Genomic DNA, 18,445 nt, shown 5'->3' on the forward strand with positions numbered 1-18,445 from the left:
ATCGATAGTGATAGAGATAGGATGGAGTGCAGCCTCAGCAGTTTGCTGATGGCACCGAGCTGAGTGGTGCAGTGGACACAAGAGCAGGAAGGGACGCCATCCAGAGGGATATTCCAGGGGGAATGGCTTTAAAGTGAAAGAGAGGAGATGTGGGTTAGCTGTGAGGAAGCAATCCTGTTGTCAGAGGGCGGTGAGGCGCTGGCACTGCTGCCCAGAGAGCTGTGGTGCCCCATCCCTGCAGGCACTCGAGGCCAGGTGGGATGGGGCCCTGGGCAGCCTGAGCTGGTGGGGGGCAGCCCTGCCCATGGCCGGGGGTGGCACTGGGTGGGCTTTGAGCTCCCCTCCAGACTCAGCCATTCTGTGATTATGATACAATTTAAACTCACGTAACAACAGAAGAGAAGGCCGGGGGCTTGTTTGGCAATTCTGTACATGCCTATTTTCTTTAACAGGCCCTCCTGTCCTTGCAAACAGTGACCTGGAGCTGGAGAGTAGCATCATACAGGTAGCACCAGACACCCATACACATACAGAAGCAAAAGAAACTCTGGGAGACAGGAAATTTGGAACAGTGCAGGCTGAGGAGATAAGAGAGAACATTATTACATAGCCGTGAATGTCGTGAGTGTAGTGGAAATCACATTTAAAAAATGAGCAACATTCAGATAAGCAGAACAAAACAGCTCAGAAGAGCTCTGTAAAAGACACCAAGGAAGAGGTGATCGCTCTTGAGGGAAACCAACAATGAGGCATTATCTGTCCTGCAGCAGGCTGATGAAACACAGCCCAGCAATAGTCCTGATCTGTGCCCATCCCGCCCCATCGCTCACCAAGGTCATCTCCTTCCCACTGCCACAGCTGTTTGGGAAAGGCATGTATCCTGACTGGCACATGGGCAGCCAGTTCTGGAACACAGAACTAATGTTTTGGGGTTTTTTGGTAAGACATTGTTGGCATTTGCCAAGCTTGAAGTGCAGTACTGCTTATTTGGACATGACTGCCGCACAAAGGTATCAAATATGTGTTACCTATTTGCCTTGGCTGGGTGCAATATAATGGTAGGGATTTATAAAACACGATGAGATTATCGATCAGATGCTTTTCACTTCCAGGGAAGAAAAGCAGGGGCAAGAGAATTTCTTTTTTCTAAAGTGAGAAGATCCAGCTGCTGTTCTGTAAGGAAGATGATATCAAAAAGGAGATGATATATAAGTTATAGGCTACTGTTCTAAAGGGATGAGATTATGTACACAGACCATCACAAGTGTCACGGAGGCAACTGGAAAAGCCATTTCAAAGTCAAACACGACTGACCATGCTTCGTCGTAAATGCAATACATCTCTTGGTTTCCATGCTCAGAACAAAGACCAAAAAGAACTGCATTTATGGTCACATCCTTGTTTAGGTGAAGTTCTGCAAGCTTTTACCAGAGATTTGTATGTATGTTCACCTGTTTATTTTCAAACATTTGTTAAATTTGATAGCTTTAACCAGCAGTGCTACTGCTGCTCACCATGAAGAATCTGCAACGGATAACCTTTCAGAAGCATTGAAGACATCCACTAAAGCCGTGGGGCTTTGATTCATGGATGATTAAAGCACACTTTTGGTGCTTTGCCTTCATGCTAAAGCTCTGTTTTATAGCAGGCAATGAACTTTAGCAATAAAACTGCTACACTTCAGTGCAGAAAGACAGTTCTTCAAACTAAGCTCCTCTTTATATGATTTAAAATGTCTTTTTGGAAGGGCACTTAAGAAGAGCAATGCGTTACTGCCTTTCTTTGCAGGTCACACTTAACTTGGCACTGCTCTTAATTCGTTATTGACCTCTCCAGAAAACACAGACATGGAAAGGATGAACCATTTGTGTTATGGTCTCTTAACAATTAGAGGTGAACACAAGAGGCCATGAGAAAGTCCTTAGGATCAAGAAGGTCATCAACTCCACTCAAATATAAAGGCCAAAGGGATATGACCAAATTTACAAAAGTAATGCTGCTAAATGAGGCCCTAATTCATTCATTAACCTCATTACCATAAGTTATCACTAAGACCCACAGTTCAGTAAATTAGTATGCTAAAATCAATGTATTTAAGCAGGTGACATCACACATACAATATCAAAGCATAAAGTAGCCCCCAGGAGGCAAGGGATTGTTTCTGTTCTCTTCTAAGCTCTGGGCACTGACTCACACCACAAGGCAGACGACCCAATGGTCGATGATTAAGCAACAAGAAACTTGGCCCTAAGAAAGGGCAGCATCATTTACTGAAGTGAATATGAGCAGAGCAGAAGTTGTTATTTTTAGTTGTTAGCCTAGATAATAAATTATCTTCTTTCTCCTGATATTTATATTGATATCATTTCTCTGGCTCCTATGTATGAGCAAACACTTGAAAGCGATTGAAAAGGTTATCTGCTTTGAATGAGCTTTATTAAGAAAAGAAGAAAACACGGAACAGCAAGGGATATGAACAGCATTTATCAAAGCTCTCTGGGGGACGTCAGGAGCTGTGCACATATTTCATAGAGGAGTTGAGGATGGCCATGCCATTGAGCTCCCGCAGTTGAAAAATATGCCTGAAAAGACAAAGGGAGAGGTTGCTGAGAGGATAGGAAGTGACTAACAACAAGATTCTTAAGCTCCCACTGCTCTGCTATGCCCCCCAACCAAACCATCAAGGACACTGAACACCTTAACTCCTGAAGTAACATGACAGAAGGTTTCTAAATGACTATTCCCCATGAAAAGGAAAGCCAGAGTTCCAAATAATACTTGACAACTGTTCATATAGGTGACACTCCTAATACGGTTTTCACATCTCCGCAGTGTTTTGCAGAGCTCAGAGCAGATCCTTTCTTGCTCATTTGGGAGCTCCAAGAAACACAAAGCACTTCTGGAACTTCAGCATTACCCTTTGCATTACCCATTGTTTTCTGCAGTGGTTCAGGAGGTACAGAAACATAGGTACTGGAACTCAGTTCTTCTAGTAAGAACACATCTCTGTGTCCACTTGGCAGCGTGCAGCCACCTGGGGCTCGGCACGCTCTTGGCAGGCAGCAGCACAGACATTCTGTGCTGACATTTATACTTTTGTTGTGCTTTCATTTCTGACCTCAACAAGCTTAACTGATCACTCCTCCTCTGTCCATTCTTCCAGCACAAGTAACATGAAACAATGCAAAATGAGCTCCTGCAAGCAATTGGAGTGAGAGAAACAAAAAATCCTAAAGCAGGATGGGGCAGACAGTACAGCAAGAGGGAATTCCAACTGGAAGAGTGACATTTCATAGAACACTTAAACAAGCTGCTCATCTGCCCTGTACTGCTGCCTCTCTGCATGGAATTGACCCACACTGGTTTGGTATTACTGGATTCCTCATTTTCCTCCCCCTACCACGTCCCAGTCCCCATATAGGTTCACATGTCAGTTTTCCAAGAATTACCGACAAGTTTAATCTGGATGGTGCAGGAGAACAACAGTGTTTTGTTTCCACTGGTTTTGGTGGGTTTTTTTTTTTTGGTTTTTTTTTTGTTTTTTTGCAATACCTTGGTTCTGCAACACACAGCTTCCCCAGAGCAATTGCTGCATTCTCCTGCACTGAAGTTCTTGCAGCATCACCACCAGCGTGTTTCAATAGAGCCATCACAATGTTGGAATTCAGTAAGGATGTTGCTGCTCCAGGAACAACGAGGCACTGCCCAAGGCAGAAAGCAGCATTTCCCACAATCATTTCATTTTCTGAGTCCAAGAGCTTCAGCAGCACGCTGAATTCTGTGAACAAGAAAGATTTCATGTATACAATGCACCTAGACTTGCTGAAATAGCACTGATATCATAGAATCCTTTGACATGAAAGGGACCCTTAGAGGTCGTCTAGTCCAACTGGCCTGCAATGAACAGTATCTTCTGCTGCTTTTATCTAAACAATAGAGCAGAACTCCCAACACTGTTCCATGGGGAAGTATTTTCCTAGAAAACCTGGAAGAGCAAAAGTATTGCTTTGCCAGGTTCAGGATGCCATACGCTTTCTCCTCATCACCCGTGAAGACATCTGTCCCAGCAAATTGCATCTGCATGCCAAGAGGTTCTTCAGTACAGACTTTGTGTTTCTCCATTTGTTACACATTCCCCTGAATCTGAACGTGCCACCGTTGCTGCTTGCTGACTAAGACATCTTGCACTGTGATGGGTTTTACAGCTCAATTCCAACAGGAATGAATCTCCTAGCAGCAGAGCTAAGTCTGTGTTAGCAAAATGATGACAAAAATAGTGACTTTTCACAGGGTGAAGATCCAGAATTTTGGTGAAAACAATGAGAGAATTGCTCTTGCTATCTGAGGAAACGGAAGCTTCACCTGCAGATGACAGTGAAACTAATTTGGGTGTACAAAAGGAAGATGATGCTCTGAGAGGCTTTTAATGAGTGAAAATCCTTTGGGTTCAAGCAGAGCTGCATGAGCTGACAATTTCTTGACAGGTTCAACCATTTAGATCACACTTAAGTATTCTCTGTGGTAATTACATAAGCATTAATTGAATCTGGATTTGAAAGCAATCTAAGTAGTGTTATACCGCACAAATAGAGCAAATATTAATAACTCAAAAATACCCCGAGACACCCACCTGTCTGATACTGGCAATCCACCTCCTCACCCATTTCCTATTAGTATATTAATATGAGACCAAATATTAATTTTTATTAATATTTATTTTATTAATATGAGATCTCATATATTAACATAAGACCAAATGTCCACACACAAGTTGAAGGAAACAGTAAGCAACCCCAACCTGTGGAATTCAGCTGTCTAAATACAGCTTCATCTTTTGGCCACCAACTTCTGAGGTGTAACAGAAATTGGGTCACATTTCCAGAAGTACTATTTTCAGAGATTTCTGCCAAAAAAAGTATTTCAAGCCATTTTGTGAATGTAAAGGGCAGTTTCTCTAACTCAAGCTTTCTATTTAATGCACGTTTGCATCCACACAAACTAAGGCTCATTAAGCATTACTTAGAAAACATGACAGAAGTCTTGCAAGAGTAAAACAAGTGTATATCTCTGTCCTAGAAGGGAAGAAGGTACATGGCCAATGCTGAGATTCTTGCATTCTCTCTCTAATTAGTGAAGCTGTCACTTACTCTTATCTGACTTCACCACCTCTTCCTGGGCTTGTCTGCTACTTCTTGTGCAGATGGAAAGAGTCTTTATAGCATAACTGGATGTGGTCTGTCCTCCAGCCTAGATTTGGATTAGAACAAAGTGTAAACTAATAAACATACAGTCCATGCCCCAACTTACTCAAGGTTACAAAACGGTTTAGGTACCACGGATACAGTCGTTCACTATGCCTAAAACCATATCCCAAATAAAGATCTCAGAATGAAGAGAGATTGAAAAATAGAATAGAAACTACTCTTCCCTGCCAGCACCACACATACAGAATTCTCTCAATCTCTGGAGCCCAGTTTCTTTCAAACAGCTCTGGTGCTTGCTAGTTACAAGAGTTAGACTGTTACAATCTTTTGTTTAGGCTGCTTCAATCTGCAGGACAGCAAATCTGTGGCATCTGCACAAGGCTGCGTGGATACAAATCCCATCAGGTGCACAGATACACAGCCAAGCAGTGCCTACAGACTATTACATGTATATACTTAGGGATATATTCCTCTCTGGCCTGATTCAGCACCCGCTAGTCATCAGGGCAAAGGGCTCCACTGCCTTTTCAGTGGTCCAGATTTCATCACCCCTATCTTAAGCTTTAATCCTGCAATGGAGCCTGCAGTAGTGGATTCCTGCATTTGCAGATCTCCACAAGTAGAGCTGTAGGGGCATTTGGCACATGAAGAAACAACTCAAAAATTTGGGATACAGACTACAAGGCAGCAGTTATGCTCCAGACTTGTTGACATTGCGCTAGAGAGCCCCAGCACTCTGATGGAATGGATGCAAACACACGCGGAGTGACTGCACAGGTCTTTCTCCTTGGGAAAGGAGGCTGAATGCAGGGGCAATTTAGGTTTTCTTTAGAGACTTCGAAAGGAAAAACAAAGTGAAATCAGTGGAATTACTTTACCTTCAAGAATTTGATCATTTTCTTCACCACTCCTCCTTTCACTGCTTCTTCTACTGCCAGTGAGGATGCTGCCAGGATGCGACTCAGCACTCCAATGGCTCTCTGAGTAAGAAAAGTGTGGGAGAAAAGAAAAAAAAGCCAACATTTATTTGTACAGATAAATTTATTTAAAGAGTTTTCAAATTATTTTGGTTTTGCAGATGGCAGAAGAAACCTGAAGTCATTCAAATGACAAAGGGAGAAGTTTGTAGAAATATAATGAAGAACATCTTTAGGACGTGGCTTTTTTTGTCACTTACTGGAAAGTGAGCTCAGCACAGCTTCTAAAGATTCCAATATAGGGAGGGTGATATCAAAGTATGATCAAGGACACTCTGCACACTTATTTTTTGAAACAAATACCACCAGTGACAACTTGAGTCTCTAATTGCACATAAAACAGATCAGAACAGTTCATGTGAGTTCAGAGAGGTGAAGAGACTCCCAGCTGAGACCACATCTGCTTCCACCCATTTGCCTTGAATAATTACTATATGTGGGAGTTACACACCATTAGTAGGAGTACAATGTCCTAGGAATGATTCACAACAGGAACTATAAAAAGGAACAGTTGTTAAACACCCAAACTGTTCTTGCTTCTTTGCTTCCAGAATTGATTTAATGCCTTGCATTGAAAACCATCCAAAGGATGAAACGACTTGTGCAGGCTTCTACTTTGTAGGTTTCAAGGAAACACTGAGCATCTCTTGCATCAACCAGAATATAAATAATCCATGTGCCATGTTATTTTTTGTTGTTGCTACTACTAATACTCAACATTTGTTTTTGGCTTCAAAGCCTAGCAGAAAGGCTCCCACAAGCTTGCACAGGTCAGGAGTTGGCACTGAAGTATTCAGGTCTGATTGAGCAATGTGATCTTTTCTTACTCCAGAGATGTCTACTTACTGTCACAGTTCTTCCATCCTGATCCCTGAGGAGGGACATGCATCTGCCACTTATGTCCACAGCAAGGCACTGCAAAACAAAGCCAAGAACTCAGGAACAGCTGACTGCCAGAAAGCATTCAAGCAGAAATGCGTTAACAAATTATTTTATGTTACAAATGGAGATGATGGGGGCACACATGGCCCTTGTTAATAACTCTTCAGCAGTTGTTCTTTTTTAACGTTTCTTTACTTTAAAGTAATTTTGGGATGTGCCAAGCACCTAGGAACATTCCAGAATTGGAGACTGATGCAAAACAAACCATTTGCAACAGGATGGCATGGTGCCATCTATGCCTAACACTGCATTTTTGTCAAAACTGTGTGTCTGTGGGTGAATCACAGAATAGTTATGGTAGGAAAAGCCCTCTAGGATCATCTCATCCAACCATCCACCTACCACCACTAACCCATGTCCCTCAGTACCACATTTTCATGCTTACACAGGGTGGCGTTAATGGACATTTCTTACATCCTCCTTTCAAGGACCCTGACTGGTAACCTCAAACACCAACAAAAATTAACAATTAACCAAACACCAGCAAAACCTGATGTTGGAGCCTTAGGAGCATCTCAGCACATTTGTTGTGACAGAAGGCTCTACATCCACACAGCACAGCTGTGCTCCTCTCCTGGTTACAGACTGTGAGGCTCGCGCTGTCCTGTGGCCATCCCCTCTCTCATTCTATCAAAATGTTCCCATTTAGCTACAGAACTTTCATGAGGCCCATTTACAGTAACAAGGTGCTCAAACTGCTCAAAAAATTTTGTATCACCAAGAAAGTGATCACAAGAAGAAAACTACCAAAGAACATCTCTGGTCTTGTTTACCTGGATGACAGAGTTTGATTCAAGCAGTAAGTTCATCATGAGGCCCAGCACTGCAAACACACACTCCCGATATTTGGGTGTGCCAACATCAGCACATCCATCCTATGCACAAAGGAGAGAAAAGTGTGATCAACTCAGAGGTTCAGTGCCGCTGGGGGAGGCACACACACATCACACAGGTGCCATTTTCAGAGACTGCAGGGCAGAAAATGCTGCTATAGGGAGCCACCAAGCCTCCTTACCACCAGCTGTAAGCAGGCTTGCCAGCACTCCTTGCACTCTGCCATATGCACTCGGATGGCTGCATCTGCACACAGGTTCCCCATGATGCCAATGCAACATGAGAGGGCTGTCTGGTCCACCAGCTTGGCTGAGGCCTAAAAACAGAAGAGTAGAAGGACACATTAAGAACAAATTACAACATACAGATGCTCCTATCTCTCTGACTGAGATTTCAGAATCTTTCATAGAATCACAGAATGGTTTGAATTGGAAGGGGATCCTCAAAGGCCGCCTGGTGCCGCTCCCTGCAGTGCACAGGGACACCCACAGCTCCAGCAGTGCTCACAGCCCCAACAGCCTGACCTGGGCTGTCTGCAGGGACGGGGCACCACCGCCTCTCTGGGCAACCTGTGCCAGTGCCTCACCGCCCTCAGTGCCAAACCTTCTGCCTCATCTCCACTCTCAATCTCCCCTCCTGTCATCTGAAGCCATTTCCCCTCGTCCTATCACAACAGAACCCCCTAAGTAGTCTGTCTCCTTCCTTCTTACAGTCCCTTTTGATACTGGAAGGAGTTGTCATGAGACATGTTACAGAAGAATATGTTGGAAACAGAAATTAAGACCTTTCATACCAGCAGTTGGATGAACAGTGGTAAAACAGATGTGGAAAACGTGAGGCGACACTGTGCTTTGAACCTGTGAGGATAAAGAAAGCCATGTTTGGACACTTAGAGCTTTAGAATAACAGACAAACAAACAAACAGAGAAAAGCAACAAAACAGCAACATATAGAGAAGGTAAAATGAGTAAAGAAGGCTGGAAGCCTCTATCACAAGGTCATTTAGTATATATTATTGTAACTTATTAAAAAAATGAAAAAATGCAAGTTACTTTTCCTCTTGAATTAAATCCGACAGTATACTCATGGCACTGCTGGCCCTTGCATCAGTGCTGTTGACGAACATCATCAATATCTGCAGCCATCTGTCATAAATAAAAAAAAGAGACAAAAAAACTGCATGTCAATTTTGGCCTAATTATTGAAGACATTTGCAGGGAAGATCACTGGTGATGACTGTGTGGTTTAGAAGGACGTGGTGAGCAAACCCAACAGTCTTTGGGGGTGGGTGTTTTAACCAAGAAGCTTTACAGGTCTTGGGGTGAACACTGTACGTAACACAGTGAAGTGCACACATCTGTTGGAGAATCTGTTCTGTTCATCCACTGGTTTAAATCTTTTAGTGCAAAGTAGCACATTAAAAATTTCTGCTCTGCTTAACAGGTTAACTGGGGAATAGTTTTAAACTTGGAAGAAGGTAGATTTAGACTAGATATTGGGAAGAAATTCTTTATTGTGATGTTGGTGAGATACTGGAACAGGTTGCCCAGTGAGGTTGTGAATAACCCAGGCTGGATGGGGCTGTGAGCAGCCTAGTCTAGGGGGAAGTGTCCCTGCCTACAGCAGGGGAGTTGGAATTAGATGATCTTAAAGATCTCTTCCAACCCAAACCATTCTAAGAAGGAAATGGCAGGACAAGAGCAAAGAGGTAACAGGCTTTTTATTTCTCCACTTAGTGAGCCTTGGCAACACCGACTCATCATAAATGCCATTTGTCAGATGAGGAGAGAGCAGCTCTTGAAAGCATGAGCTATATCAAGAGGCAACAATGTGAGCTCTTATGGGAGTGCTAGGCACACAGCCTTACTGGTTTAAAAAGCATAACTATGCTTCAAAGTTACACCTCTTCAGAAAGGAGTAGCTCCTGCTTAGCTTCATAGACATCTCCAGGGGCAAAGTTTGCTTTCTTCATACACCTCACTCCCACTTCTGCTCACTTTGGTCTAGGTCTCAACATCATGACATCCCTTTCAGAAGCCTGTCACCCACCTAGTGCTCTGCTTGGTGCCAGCAGAGCAAGCTTTGGACCTCTGCGAGCCCATGGTTAAAGGAGTTCTACCAAATTATAGTTGTATTTGTTATTACCTGGATAGGTCCTGGTGCCTGATCAACAGTCTCCTCCCATTCTCATTATCTGAATAGAGAGCAATCAGTGCCAGTGTCTCCTTTTGGATCTCCAATACACCAGAACACAGCAATTCCAACAGCTGTGCATTCACATCAGGGTGAGTCAACAGCAGTCGCTGATTTTCTTCTGAAAAAAGAGGAATCTAAGTACAGCGTCACAGGTGATGAAATCCCCATCATCACTCCTGCTCTCTCACTAACTACACACTTCCTCATGCATCAGCTGGACCCAGCAACACACAAGTGAACACAGGTGCAGGCACCAAGCACTCTGCTTTTCCCCACGGCAGCCTGCAGCACTTCACCACTCCACTCTGCTCCCGACCTCCCTGCGAACCTCAGGGAAACAGAGGCACGAGCTGCCCAACCAGTGACCCCTTACTGCCAAAGGAATTCACCCTGCTCTAACAGCACTTCTGCTTTTTACAGGTAGAACTGCTTAAAAAAGACAAAACAAACATGATGTTATCTTAAGAGCCAGCAATAATCACAGGGAATTGACTTTCTGCCCCTTCAGCATATGTAAGATGTGCACAGAAACAGACTGGAAACTCAGCCCCGTGCTGTAGCACCGCTCAGAATAGCTCCAACCCTCATAAAGCTTTGCTGACAGCAAGGCCTAGACCCAAGTGCTCTGGGAAAGCGATGCTTGTGCCAAAAAACAATTTTAGACCCAGTGTGTGCCATATTAAGAGAACATGAACAATGATTAATGTTGATCACATTTTTACCGTTCCCAGCGCACACAGCTTGCCAAAGGGAGAGAAGAGAAACACACAGATCCACTTCAGCAGTGCTCTTTCTTCCTGCACAGAAGCCCCTAAATGAGAAACATTAGCTTGCAAAAGGAACCCAGGGCAGATGAAACAATGAGGGTTAGCTCTTTGGCTGGGGACATCAGGAAAGCCTCACAGCAATGAGGATCTGCCACACAAACACTTATGCTCATAAGCTCTAATAACAACTTTAACCAGATGTGCTTTCCAGATGACCTCCTCCAATGCCAGATTGATGTTTTACTGAATCTACACCACCCTAAGCACACACAGACCACCCACAATCAGTATGCAGCACAAGTAATGTATTCAGTTCTGCACTGACATGACTGTGGTGAGACAGGGCAGGAGAGCTTGGGGCAAATCTGGAAGCACACAGCAACAGCAGAACAGGTCTTCCCTTTTCCAACCAGATCACACTGTTCCGAACCAACTTAGTTGTGCAAAATTTTCAGATCACATCTTTCCTATGGATCTTGTTTGCGTCTATCATCTACTAGGCAAGAGATCCCTTACAGAACAAAGTTTAGAAAGCAATTGAACTGGATTTGTTTCTTGATTACCAAAACACAATCTAATGGCTGCCCAGAACACATAGCAGCAGAGAACACAGGTCCCAGAGGGAATCTCCCTCCTCAGTTACAGGACTGAAGAGTTTTACAGGTTGAGGAGAGTTTTTGCAGAGCTGAGGTGAGACATTTACTGATGTCCAGACAGACATACTTCAGGCAACTACGCTTTTACATCAGCTGTTCTCTTACAGTAAGCTTTTACAGCCTTGCTCTCACCATTAGAGATAGAGGAACTGTGCAGAAATAGGAGATCAGAGACAGAAGCAGAAACTCGTGAGTCCACTGCATCCAAAAGAGCCCTACTTGTTTGGGTCCGATACAAGTCAGTCTATTCAGACATTACAACCAGTTATTTCATTATCTTGTGATCATTTCATCTGCGTTTTGTGAGGCGATTGAGTTTCTTGAAAACAACACTGTCACTTCCTCATGCTGTAACGTGCTACTGTTCTCTTCTGGAGAGCTCTTACCGTCTTATGACCTCGTTGTCATTGATGATACTGAACCCATTGTTTGTTCTAAATAAAGTTTGCTCAGTGCCTGAAAAGGGGCAGAGAGAAACAAGTCAGCTCTGTGAGCCATCTGGCTGATGCACCATGGTGAAGGCAGACACCTGCTCTGCTGCAACACAGCGTTGAAGGAAAAGGTCACCGGATCAACAGCTTTGGGGAAAGGAGATTTGCAATGTGAAAAGAGGGGAAAAACTTCAAGAGCACTTGAAGCAGAAACAGCTTTGAAGTGGAAGACCACTCTAATTGATGCCTGGTGCAGTGGAGAAAGACTGACTTCATGTTCAAGGGTTTTTACGAGGACTTAAGCAGGAGACTGGTCCTGCAAATCATTGTTCTTCAACAGAGGACTGCAAACTTTTCAAAAGTAATTTGAGACCTCTTAAATTATAGTGACAAGGAGGAATGGTTTTAAGCTACGAGAGGGGAGATGTGGGTTAGCTGTGAGGAAGCAATCCTGTTGTCAGAGGGCGGTGAGGCGCTGGCACTGCTGCCCAGAGAGCTGTGGTGCCCCATCCCTGCAGGCACTCGAGGCCAGGTGGGATGGGGCCCTGGGCAGCCTGAGCTGGTGGGGGGCAGCCCTGCCCATGGCCGGGGGTGGCACTGGGTGGGCTTTGAGCTCCCCTCCAACCTGAGCCATTCTAAGGTTCTATGACATGACTAAATCCTTAAGAAGTATCAACAGCTCAGCTACAGAATTGGTTTAGTTATTTAAAAAAAAAAAGGAAACATCCACTGTACATAAACGTTGAAATAGCAAACACCTTTTTGTTTGGTTATATTTTTTTAACAGAGGAATGGCTTTTTGGTCCTTCAAAAACTACTGCAATTGTTTTCATCCACACGGGTTACTACCCCCCACGGAAACAAGCTTTGCATCAAACACTCACACTCCTTCACAACTCCTATCAGAACTTGGATCCCTCCTGTATAGTAGAGGATATTCTGGTCTGGCCTGTTGAGTTTCTGCAGCAGATCTTTTATGGACAGAGCTGCATCTTTTCCGGACTGAAATGCTTTCATTGCTCTGTCTTCCTCTTGCATTCTTTTTTCCTCCAAGTTAACCTCATTCATGCAATCTTGGAAAGCAAAAGAAATCAAAGTAAGTTAACAAAATGTTCTGATCAGAAACCAAGTGACAAGAGTAGCAAAACTGACACTCCTTACCTTTAAATAAACTTTTCTTTTGGGGATCAAGCTGTAAGAGCTTCTGGTAGCACTGCCTGGACTTAATTCAGAAAAGAAACAGGCTCTTATGTTTAAAGAGGAATGAGGAGGTGCTAACACTCCTGGCTGTCAGTGCTTGGCCTACACAACTGTAAAAGTCTGAGGAATAATATTTACAGAACGAGGCAAACCAAAGCTTTGATATTCCATTATTTTAACAGTTTTTAGCTCCCATCAGGACTTCAGACACGAATGTGGAATTGAATCTTTTGTTTGACATTCAGCATCACAGAAAGAAAAAGAAACACTCACTCCCATTAGCACTTTTCATCTTAACAGTTCACTTAACCCGAAATGCATGGAGCTTTTCTCCTTCAGAGGTGACCCACAATCACTTCTTATTGCTTTGCAGTTTAATTGCTCTGTGTGGAGCAATTTAGGATAAAAAAGAAGAAATACACTTTGCTCATTTGTCGCCACCCCCACCAGATAAAGCACGGCCACTGAACACAGCACTGCCTCTCTGCCTGCAGGCTGCCAGTGCAGCTGCCACACCTTCTGAGCAAACCATCAGAAAGGACACAAGAAGTAGAAAGAAGACTAGATTTTAAAATTATTTGTATTTGCAGGAAAACAGAATTTCTTTCAAGCTCCATGTACACGTCTGTCTGATGCAAAAGACAACAGATTAGTCCCTTCACCCACAACAGCACATCAAAATCACAGGAATGGTCTAGCAGACAAGAATTAGTCAACTCACCTCATCATAGTGCTTAAGCGCCAGGTGAGCTTTCCCCATTAGAAAATAGGCTTTAATGCATTTTGCATTGCACTGTGTTAAAAAAGGAATTTTACACAAAGTGTTTAGAAACTTCAAATATCTCCCCCCAACATATTCCCACTTCCATTAGCATGCCATCTCCATACTGACCCTGACCACAGAACAACACACTGAACGTACCTTTAACGCCCATTCACAGTCACCAATGGCTTTTCCATATTCATGCATCTTCAGGTAGGCCTGAAATACAGCCAAAAAAGTCCCTTTTCTAAGCCTCGGAATCAAGCAACATCCATCACTTTTTGTGAAACTCCCACAGGAAGCAGAACCATCCTTTTCAGGCCCTGTGCCACTAACAGAACACAGAGAGCATTATTCTGGTCAGCACGCCAGCAGCTCCCACACTGACCTGTGCTCTGTTGGTGTACAGCTCCGGCACATCCTTCAGTTTCTGCAGGCCATCAGTGTATCTCTGGGCAGCTGTGTTGTAGTCCCCTTTCCTGAAGGCATCGTTTCCTTTCTCCTTCAGAGCTGCAGAACAATACACACACACTCCAAGTAACGCTTTGGCATTTGTTTTGTCCCCATGCACATCTCTAAGCACACCAGCTGGGTACCTCCCCAAGGCATTAGCTGTGAGAGCCCCTGGTGATTACCATTTGCTAAGCGTTCATTTCTCTTCCTTTGTTTAGCTCGTTCTTTTGCATCCTTCTCCAAAGCAGCCAGGAAGCCCTCTTGGAGCCAGGAGTAGAGTTAGTGGCATTTTTGTTATGAAAAATTAAAAAAGAAAAATTTACTTTATTAAAAATTGAATTGCATATAAGAAAAAAAAGTCATTTCTAAGGTACATCTGAGCCATTTCTCTATAAAGAATCACAGAATCCTTAGAGTTGGAAGGGACCTTTAGAGGCCATCTAGTCCAACTCCCCTGCGATGCTGAGGGACATGCACAACTCCATCAGGTTGCCCAGGGCCTGATCCAGCTCTGCCTTGAAAGTCTCCATGAATGGGGCATCCACCACATTGAAGGAAACACTTTGGAAATTAAACTGGAATGGGAATGTATTACACATCTAAGCTCTTAGGACTGTGCTTTCCACAAAGCAGCTCACTTCCAGACAGGCATTTCTTTCTTTTTGAATCCAAAAGAACAACCTTTAACATGAGGCAGTGACAAACTACACCAATGGACGTGCTCAGCCACACAGGTATGAGCCACAAATGCATTTCTAGATGTGTCCAAAGAGTTTGCCTCCACTTTAGTGGCAGTGGAACAAGGTCTTATGTGAGTTGAAAGCAATCCTCAGTGCACCACTGCTACAGCAGACAGAAGGGGTGCTGAGGGCTGCAGGGAGCACTGCTTTACCTGTTTGCACTGCCTTACCTGTGTGCACTGCCTCTGTGTTTACAGAATCCTAAAAAAAAGGAGAAGTAAAGCACATGTAGGTTTGCATATGGATAATTCAGTAGAACCTATACCAGCACTGGAACAGGTGGTGAAGTATGCCTTCACCAGAAGGGAGCTTACAAGCAGCAAGAGATTGACTTGTTACATGGTATTAGAGTGACAGGACAAGGAGGAATAGTTTTAAGCTAGGAGAGGGGAGATGTGGGTTAGCTGTGAGGAAGCAATCCTGTTGTCAGAGGGTGGTGAGGCGCTGGCACTGCTGCCCAGAGAGCTGTGGTGCCCCATCCCTGCAGGCACTCGAGGCCAGGTGGGATGGGGCCCTGGGCAGCCTGAGCTGGTGGGGGGCAGCCCTGCCCATGGCCGGGGGTGGCACTGGGTGGGCTTTGGGCTCCAGTTACGCATCGTTGGAGTTTTTCTGCTTGGCAGGAGGTGAAGGAGCACCACGCGCAGAAGGCAGGGCCACAGGAATGGGGCACAAAATCGTACGGGATGGCGCGTGTTGATCACCGTCCTGTCTGCCCCGGCCGCGCTCTGCTCGCTGCCCCGCTGCTCCCGGAGCCGTCGGTCCGCCTCGGCGATCGCTCCGTCCCGGACAGCGGCGTCCGCAGAGCTCAAGCCCTGCACCAGGCGGCCTGGGGAGACCCGATAGGGAAGATGTGGACGCGGAGTGTTTCATTCCCCGTTCCATCTCCCGGCCGTTTTACCACCCCGCTGCCGCACTCACTGATGTCGTCCACACGGCGGAGGAAGCGCTGGAATTCCTCCTCCTGCTGCGGATCGGCCAGGGCGGCCATGGCGGGAGGCCGCAGGTTGCGGAGCGTCTGCGGTGTTGCCATGGATACCACTCTGCTGACGTAACGACAACGCGAAGGGAGCGTAGGGGCGTAGCTACGCGAAGAGTGGGCGTGGCTACGCATAGGGCGGCCGGGGTTCCCAGGCCGCCATTTCGCGTTCTGCGCCTGCAGCGCTGCCTTGTGGAGCCGTGTGTATTCGTTGTCCTGGGAAATCCAGGGAATAAAGCCACCCGGAAGATCAAAGAGAGTAAAAGCTATTGCAGTTAAGCCGCACACAGCACAAAGAGCCGGGCTCGTTGCTAAGCTAGGGCTGTTTTGGAGGTGCTTACCTCCTCGGCTCTGCAGATTTCAGCTTCTGAGCAGTGATGCTGTTTGCTCTACGCTTTGCCATTTAAATTAACACCACAAACACCGTGCCGGGTGAGTGACAGCTTGCAGAACCCCGGGTGATGCCGTCACTGCCCGCTGCTGTCACCGCGTGCTCGGTGCCGTTTGTCACGGGATGACTGCGCTGACTGCGCTGACATCGCCTGGCGTGGAGCAGCTGAGGAAGGGCTGGAGGGGAGAAGGAAGCCGAGTGATGCACCATGAAGCGCAGCTTATGCAGGAGGCTTTGTTCAGCTGAATTCAGTTGGAAAAAAAACAATGGAGGGAAGTGTATCTGTGTTACTTCGGGCTGGTGCTTAGCCCCGAAAGGGGACGTTCCCAGAGCCCGAAGAAGTGGTTTTCCTATGGAAGCCACGCTGCCAATTAACATCGACTGTGACTGCTTCAGCTCGCTGTTGTGTTCCAGGAGATGGGGACAAACTTGTGTAAAGCTGCAGCACATGTGGTCACTCCCAGCAGCTCTACTCCAGTATTGCCCTGCTGCACAGCATGCTGAGCTGGTTCAGAGCAGAGCACGGCGCTGCTGGGGATGCAAGAATGGCAGATCTCTGTGTGGGATAAAAAATGTTGCAGCTCAGTACACGTACCTGTGTTATTTTCTGTGTGCAATTCCAACAATAAAGGACTGACGTATAGCAGAGCTCTCAGCTTTTCAATCCATGTCCTGGGAAATCATAGAATCATTAGGGTGGAGAAGACCTTCAAGATCACCCAGTCCAACCGTCCACCTATCACCAATGTCGCCCACTGAGCGTGTCCCTCAGTGCCACATTTCCTGAATTCCTGAATACCTCCATGGACAGTGACCACCTCCCTGGGCAGCTGTGCCAATGATCACTCTTTTGAAGTTTCTCCTAATATCTAAACTGAACCTTCCTTGGAATAACTCTCATCCTCTTGCTGTTTCCAGTGAGAAGAGGCCGACCCCCACCCCACCACAGCCTCCAGTCAGGGAGCTGTAGAGAGCAGTGAGGTTTCCCCTGAGCTCCTCTTCTCCACGCTGAACAATCCCAGCTCCTCAGCCGCTCCCCATCACACCCCGTTGTGCTCCAGACCCCTCACAGCTCCGTTCCCTTCCCTGCACACCTCCAGGGCCTCCACGTCTGCATTGGAGTGAGGGGCCCAACGCCGAGCACAGCACCGAGGTGCGGCCTCACCAGAGCCGAGTGCAGGGGACGGTCACCTCCCGCTCCTGCTGGCTGCGCTGCTGCTGACACAGCCAGGATGCCGTCGGCCTTCTTGGCCACCTGGGCACACTGCTGGCTCACGTTCAGCCGAGCGCCGACCGACAGCCGCAGCTCCTTTCCCTCCGCACGGCCTTCCGGCCGCTCTGCCCCAAGCCTGCGGCGCTGCGTGGGGTTGTTGTGGCCAAAGTGCAGGACCCGGCACTCGGCTGCTTGAACTGCGTCCCGTTGGCCTCAGCCCGGCGATCGGCCTGTCCAGGTCCCTCTGTAGGGCTGCCTGCCCTCGGGCAGATCCACGCTTCCCCCAACGTGGTGCTGTCTGCAAACTTGCTGGGATGCACTCAATGCCCTCATCCGCATCATCAATAAAGGCACTGAACAGGACGGGCCCCTACACCGACCCCTAAAGAACAGCACAGCTGGATGTAACTCCATTCACCACCACTCTCTGAGCCCAAGCAGTGCAGCCAGTTCTTTGCCCAGCAGATTGTACCGGTCCAGGCCATGGGCTGCTGCTTGTCCAGAATACTGTAGGAGAAATCAATGCTTAAGATAGAATTAAATGCAGTTTGATTACTCCAGCATCATCCATGCTCAGGGACACAACCTGGGATACGTTACTGACACCTTCTGAAGCCAACACTCACACAAATGCATACACCACTCAGCCTCCCTATGGGACACCCAGCTGACTCGGGTTCACAGCAACATCCAGCAGCATTG

General features: G+C 46.1%; 1 protein-coding gene across 3 annotated transcripts; it reads right to left on the minus strand.

The window, feature by feature from the left end:
• Window positions 1-2,419: 2,419 nt before the first annotated feature.
• On the minus strand, window positions 2,420-17,072 carry TTC12 (tetratricopeptide repeat domain 12). Of its 3 annotated transcripts, XM_031556902.1 has the most exons (22): window positions 16,481-17,072; window positions 16,082-16,355; window positions 15,844-15,989; window positions 15,334-15,364; window positions 14,606-14,683; window positions 14,359-14,480; window positions 14,130-14,189; window positions 13,929-14,000; window positions 13,169-13,229; window positions 12,892-13,080; window positions 11,963-12,032; window positions 10,876-10,964; window positions 10,103-10,271; window positions 9,010-9,102; window positions 8,751-8,814; window positions 8,139-8,273; window positions 7,897-7,998; window positions 7,028-7,096; window positions 6,083-6,184; window positions 5,148-5,247; window positions 3,553-3,778; window positions 2,420-2,582 (listed from the first exon to the last, which is right to left on the minus strand). In XM_031556902.1, exons 2-22 carry the CDS (start codon window positions 16,272-16,274, stop codon window positions 2,507-2,509), a joined length of 2,247 nt encoding a protein of 748 aa, XP_031412762.1. In that variant the 5' UTR covers window positions 16,275-16,355; window positions 16,481-17,072; the 3' UTR covers window positions 2,420-2,506. The 3 variants fall into 3 exon arrangements, with proteins under 3 accessions (XP_031412762.1, XP_019478410.1, XP_019478411.1); XM_019622865.2 differs by lacking the exon at window positions 13,929-14,000 and having other exon boundaries at window positions 16,082-17,072; XM_019622866.2 differs by lacking the exons at window positions 13,929-14,000; window positions 14,130-14,189 and having other exon boundaries at window positions 16,082-17,072.
• Between the last annotated feature and the right edge of the window lie 1,373 nt (window positions 17,073-18,445).

Source organism: Meleagris gallopavo, chromosome 26 (genome assembly GCF_000146605.3).
Source record: "Meleagris gallopavo isolate NT-WF06-2002-E0010 breed Aviagen turkey brand Nicholas breeding stock chromosome 26, Turkey_5.1, whole genome shotgun sequence".
NCBI classification, from domain to species: Eukaryota; Metazoa; Chordata; class Aves; order Galliformes; family Phasianidae; genus Meleagris; species Meleagris gallopavo.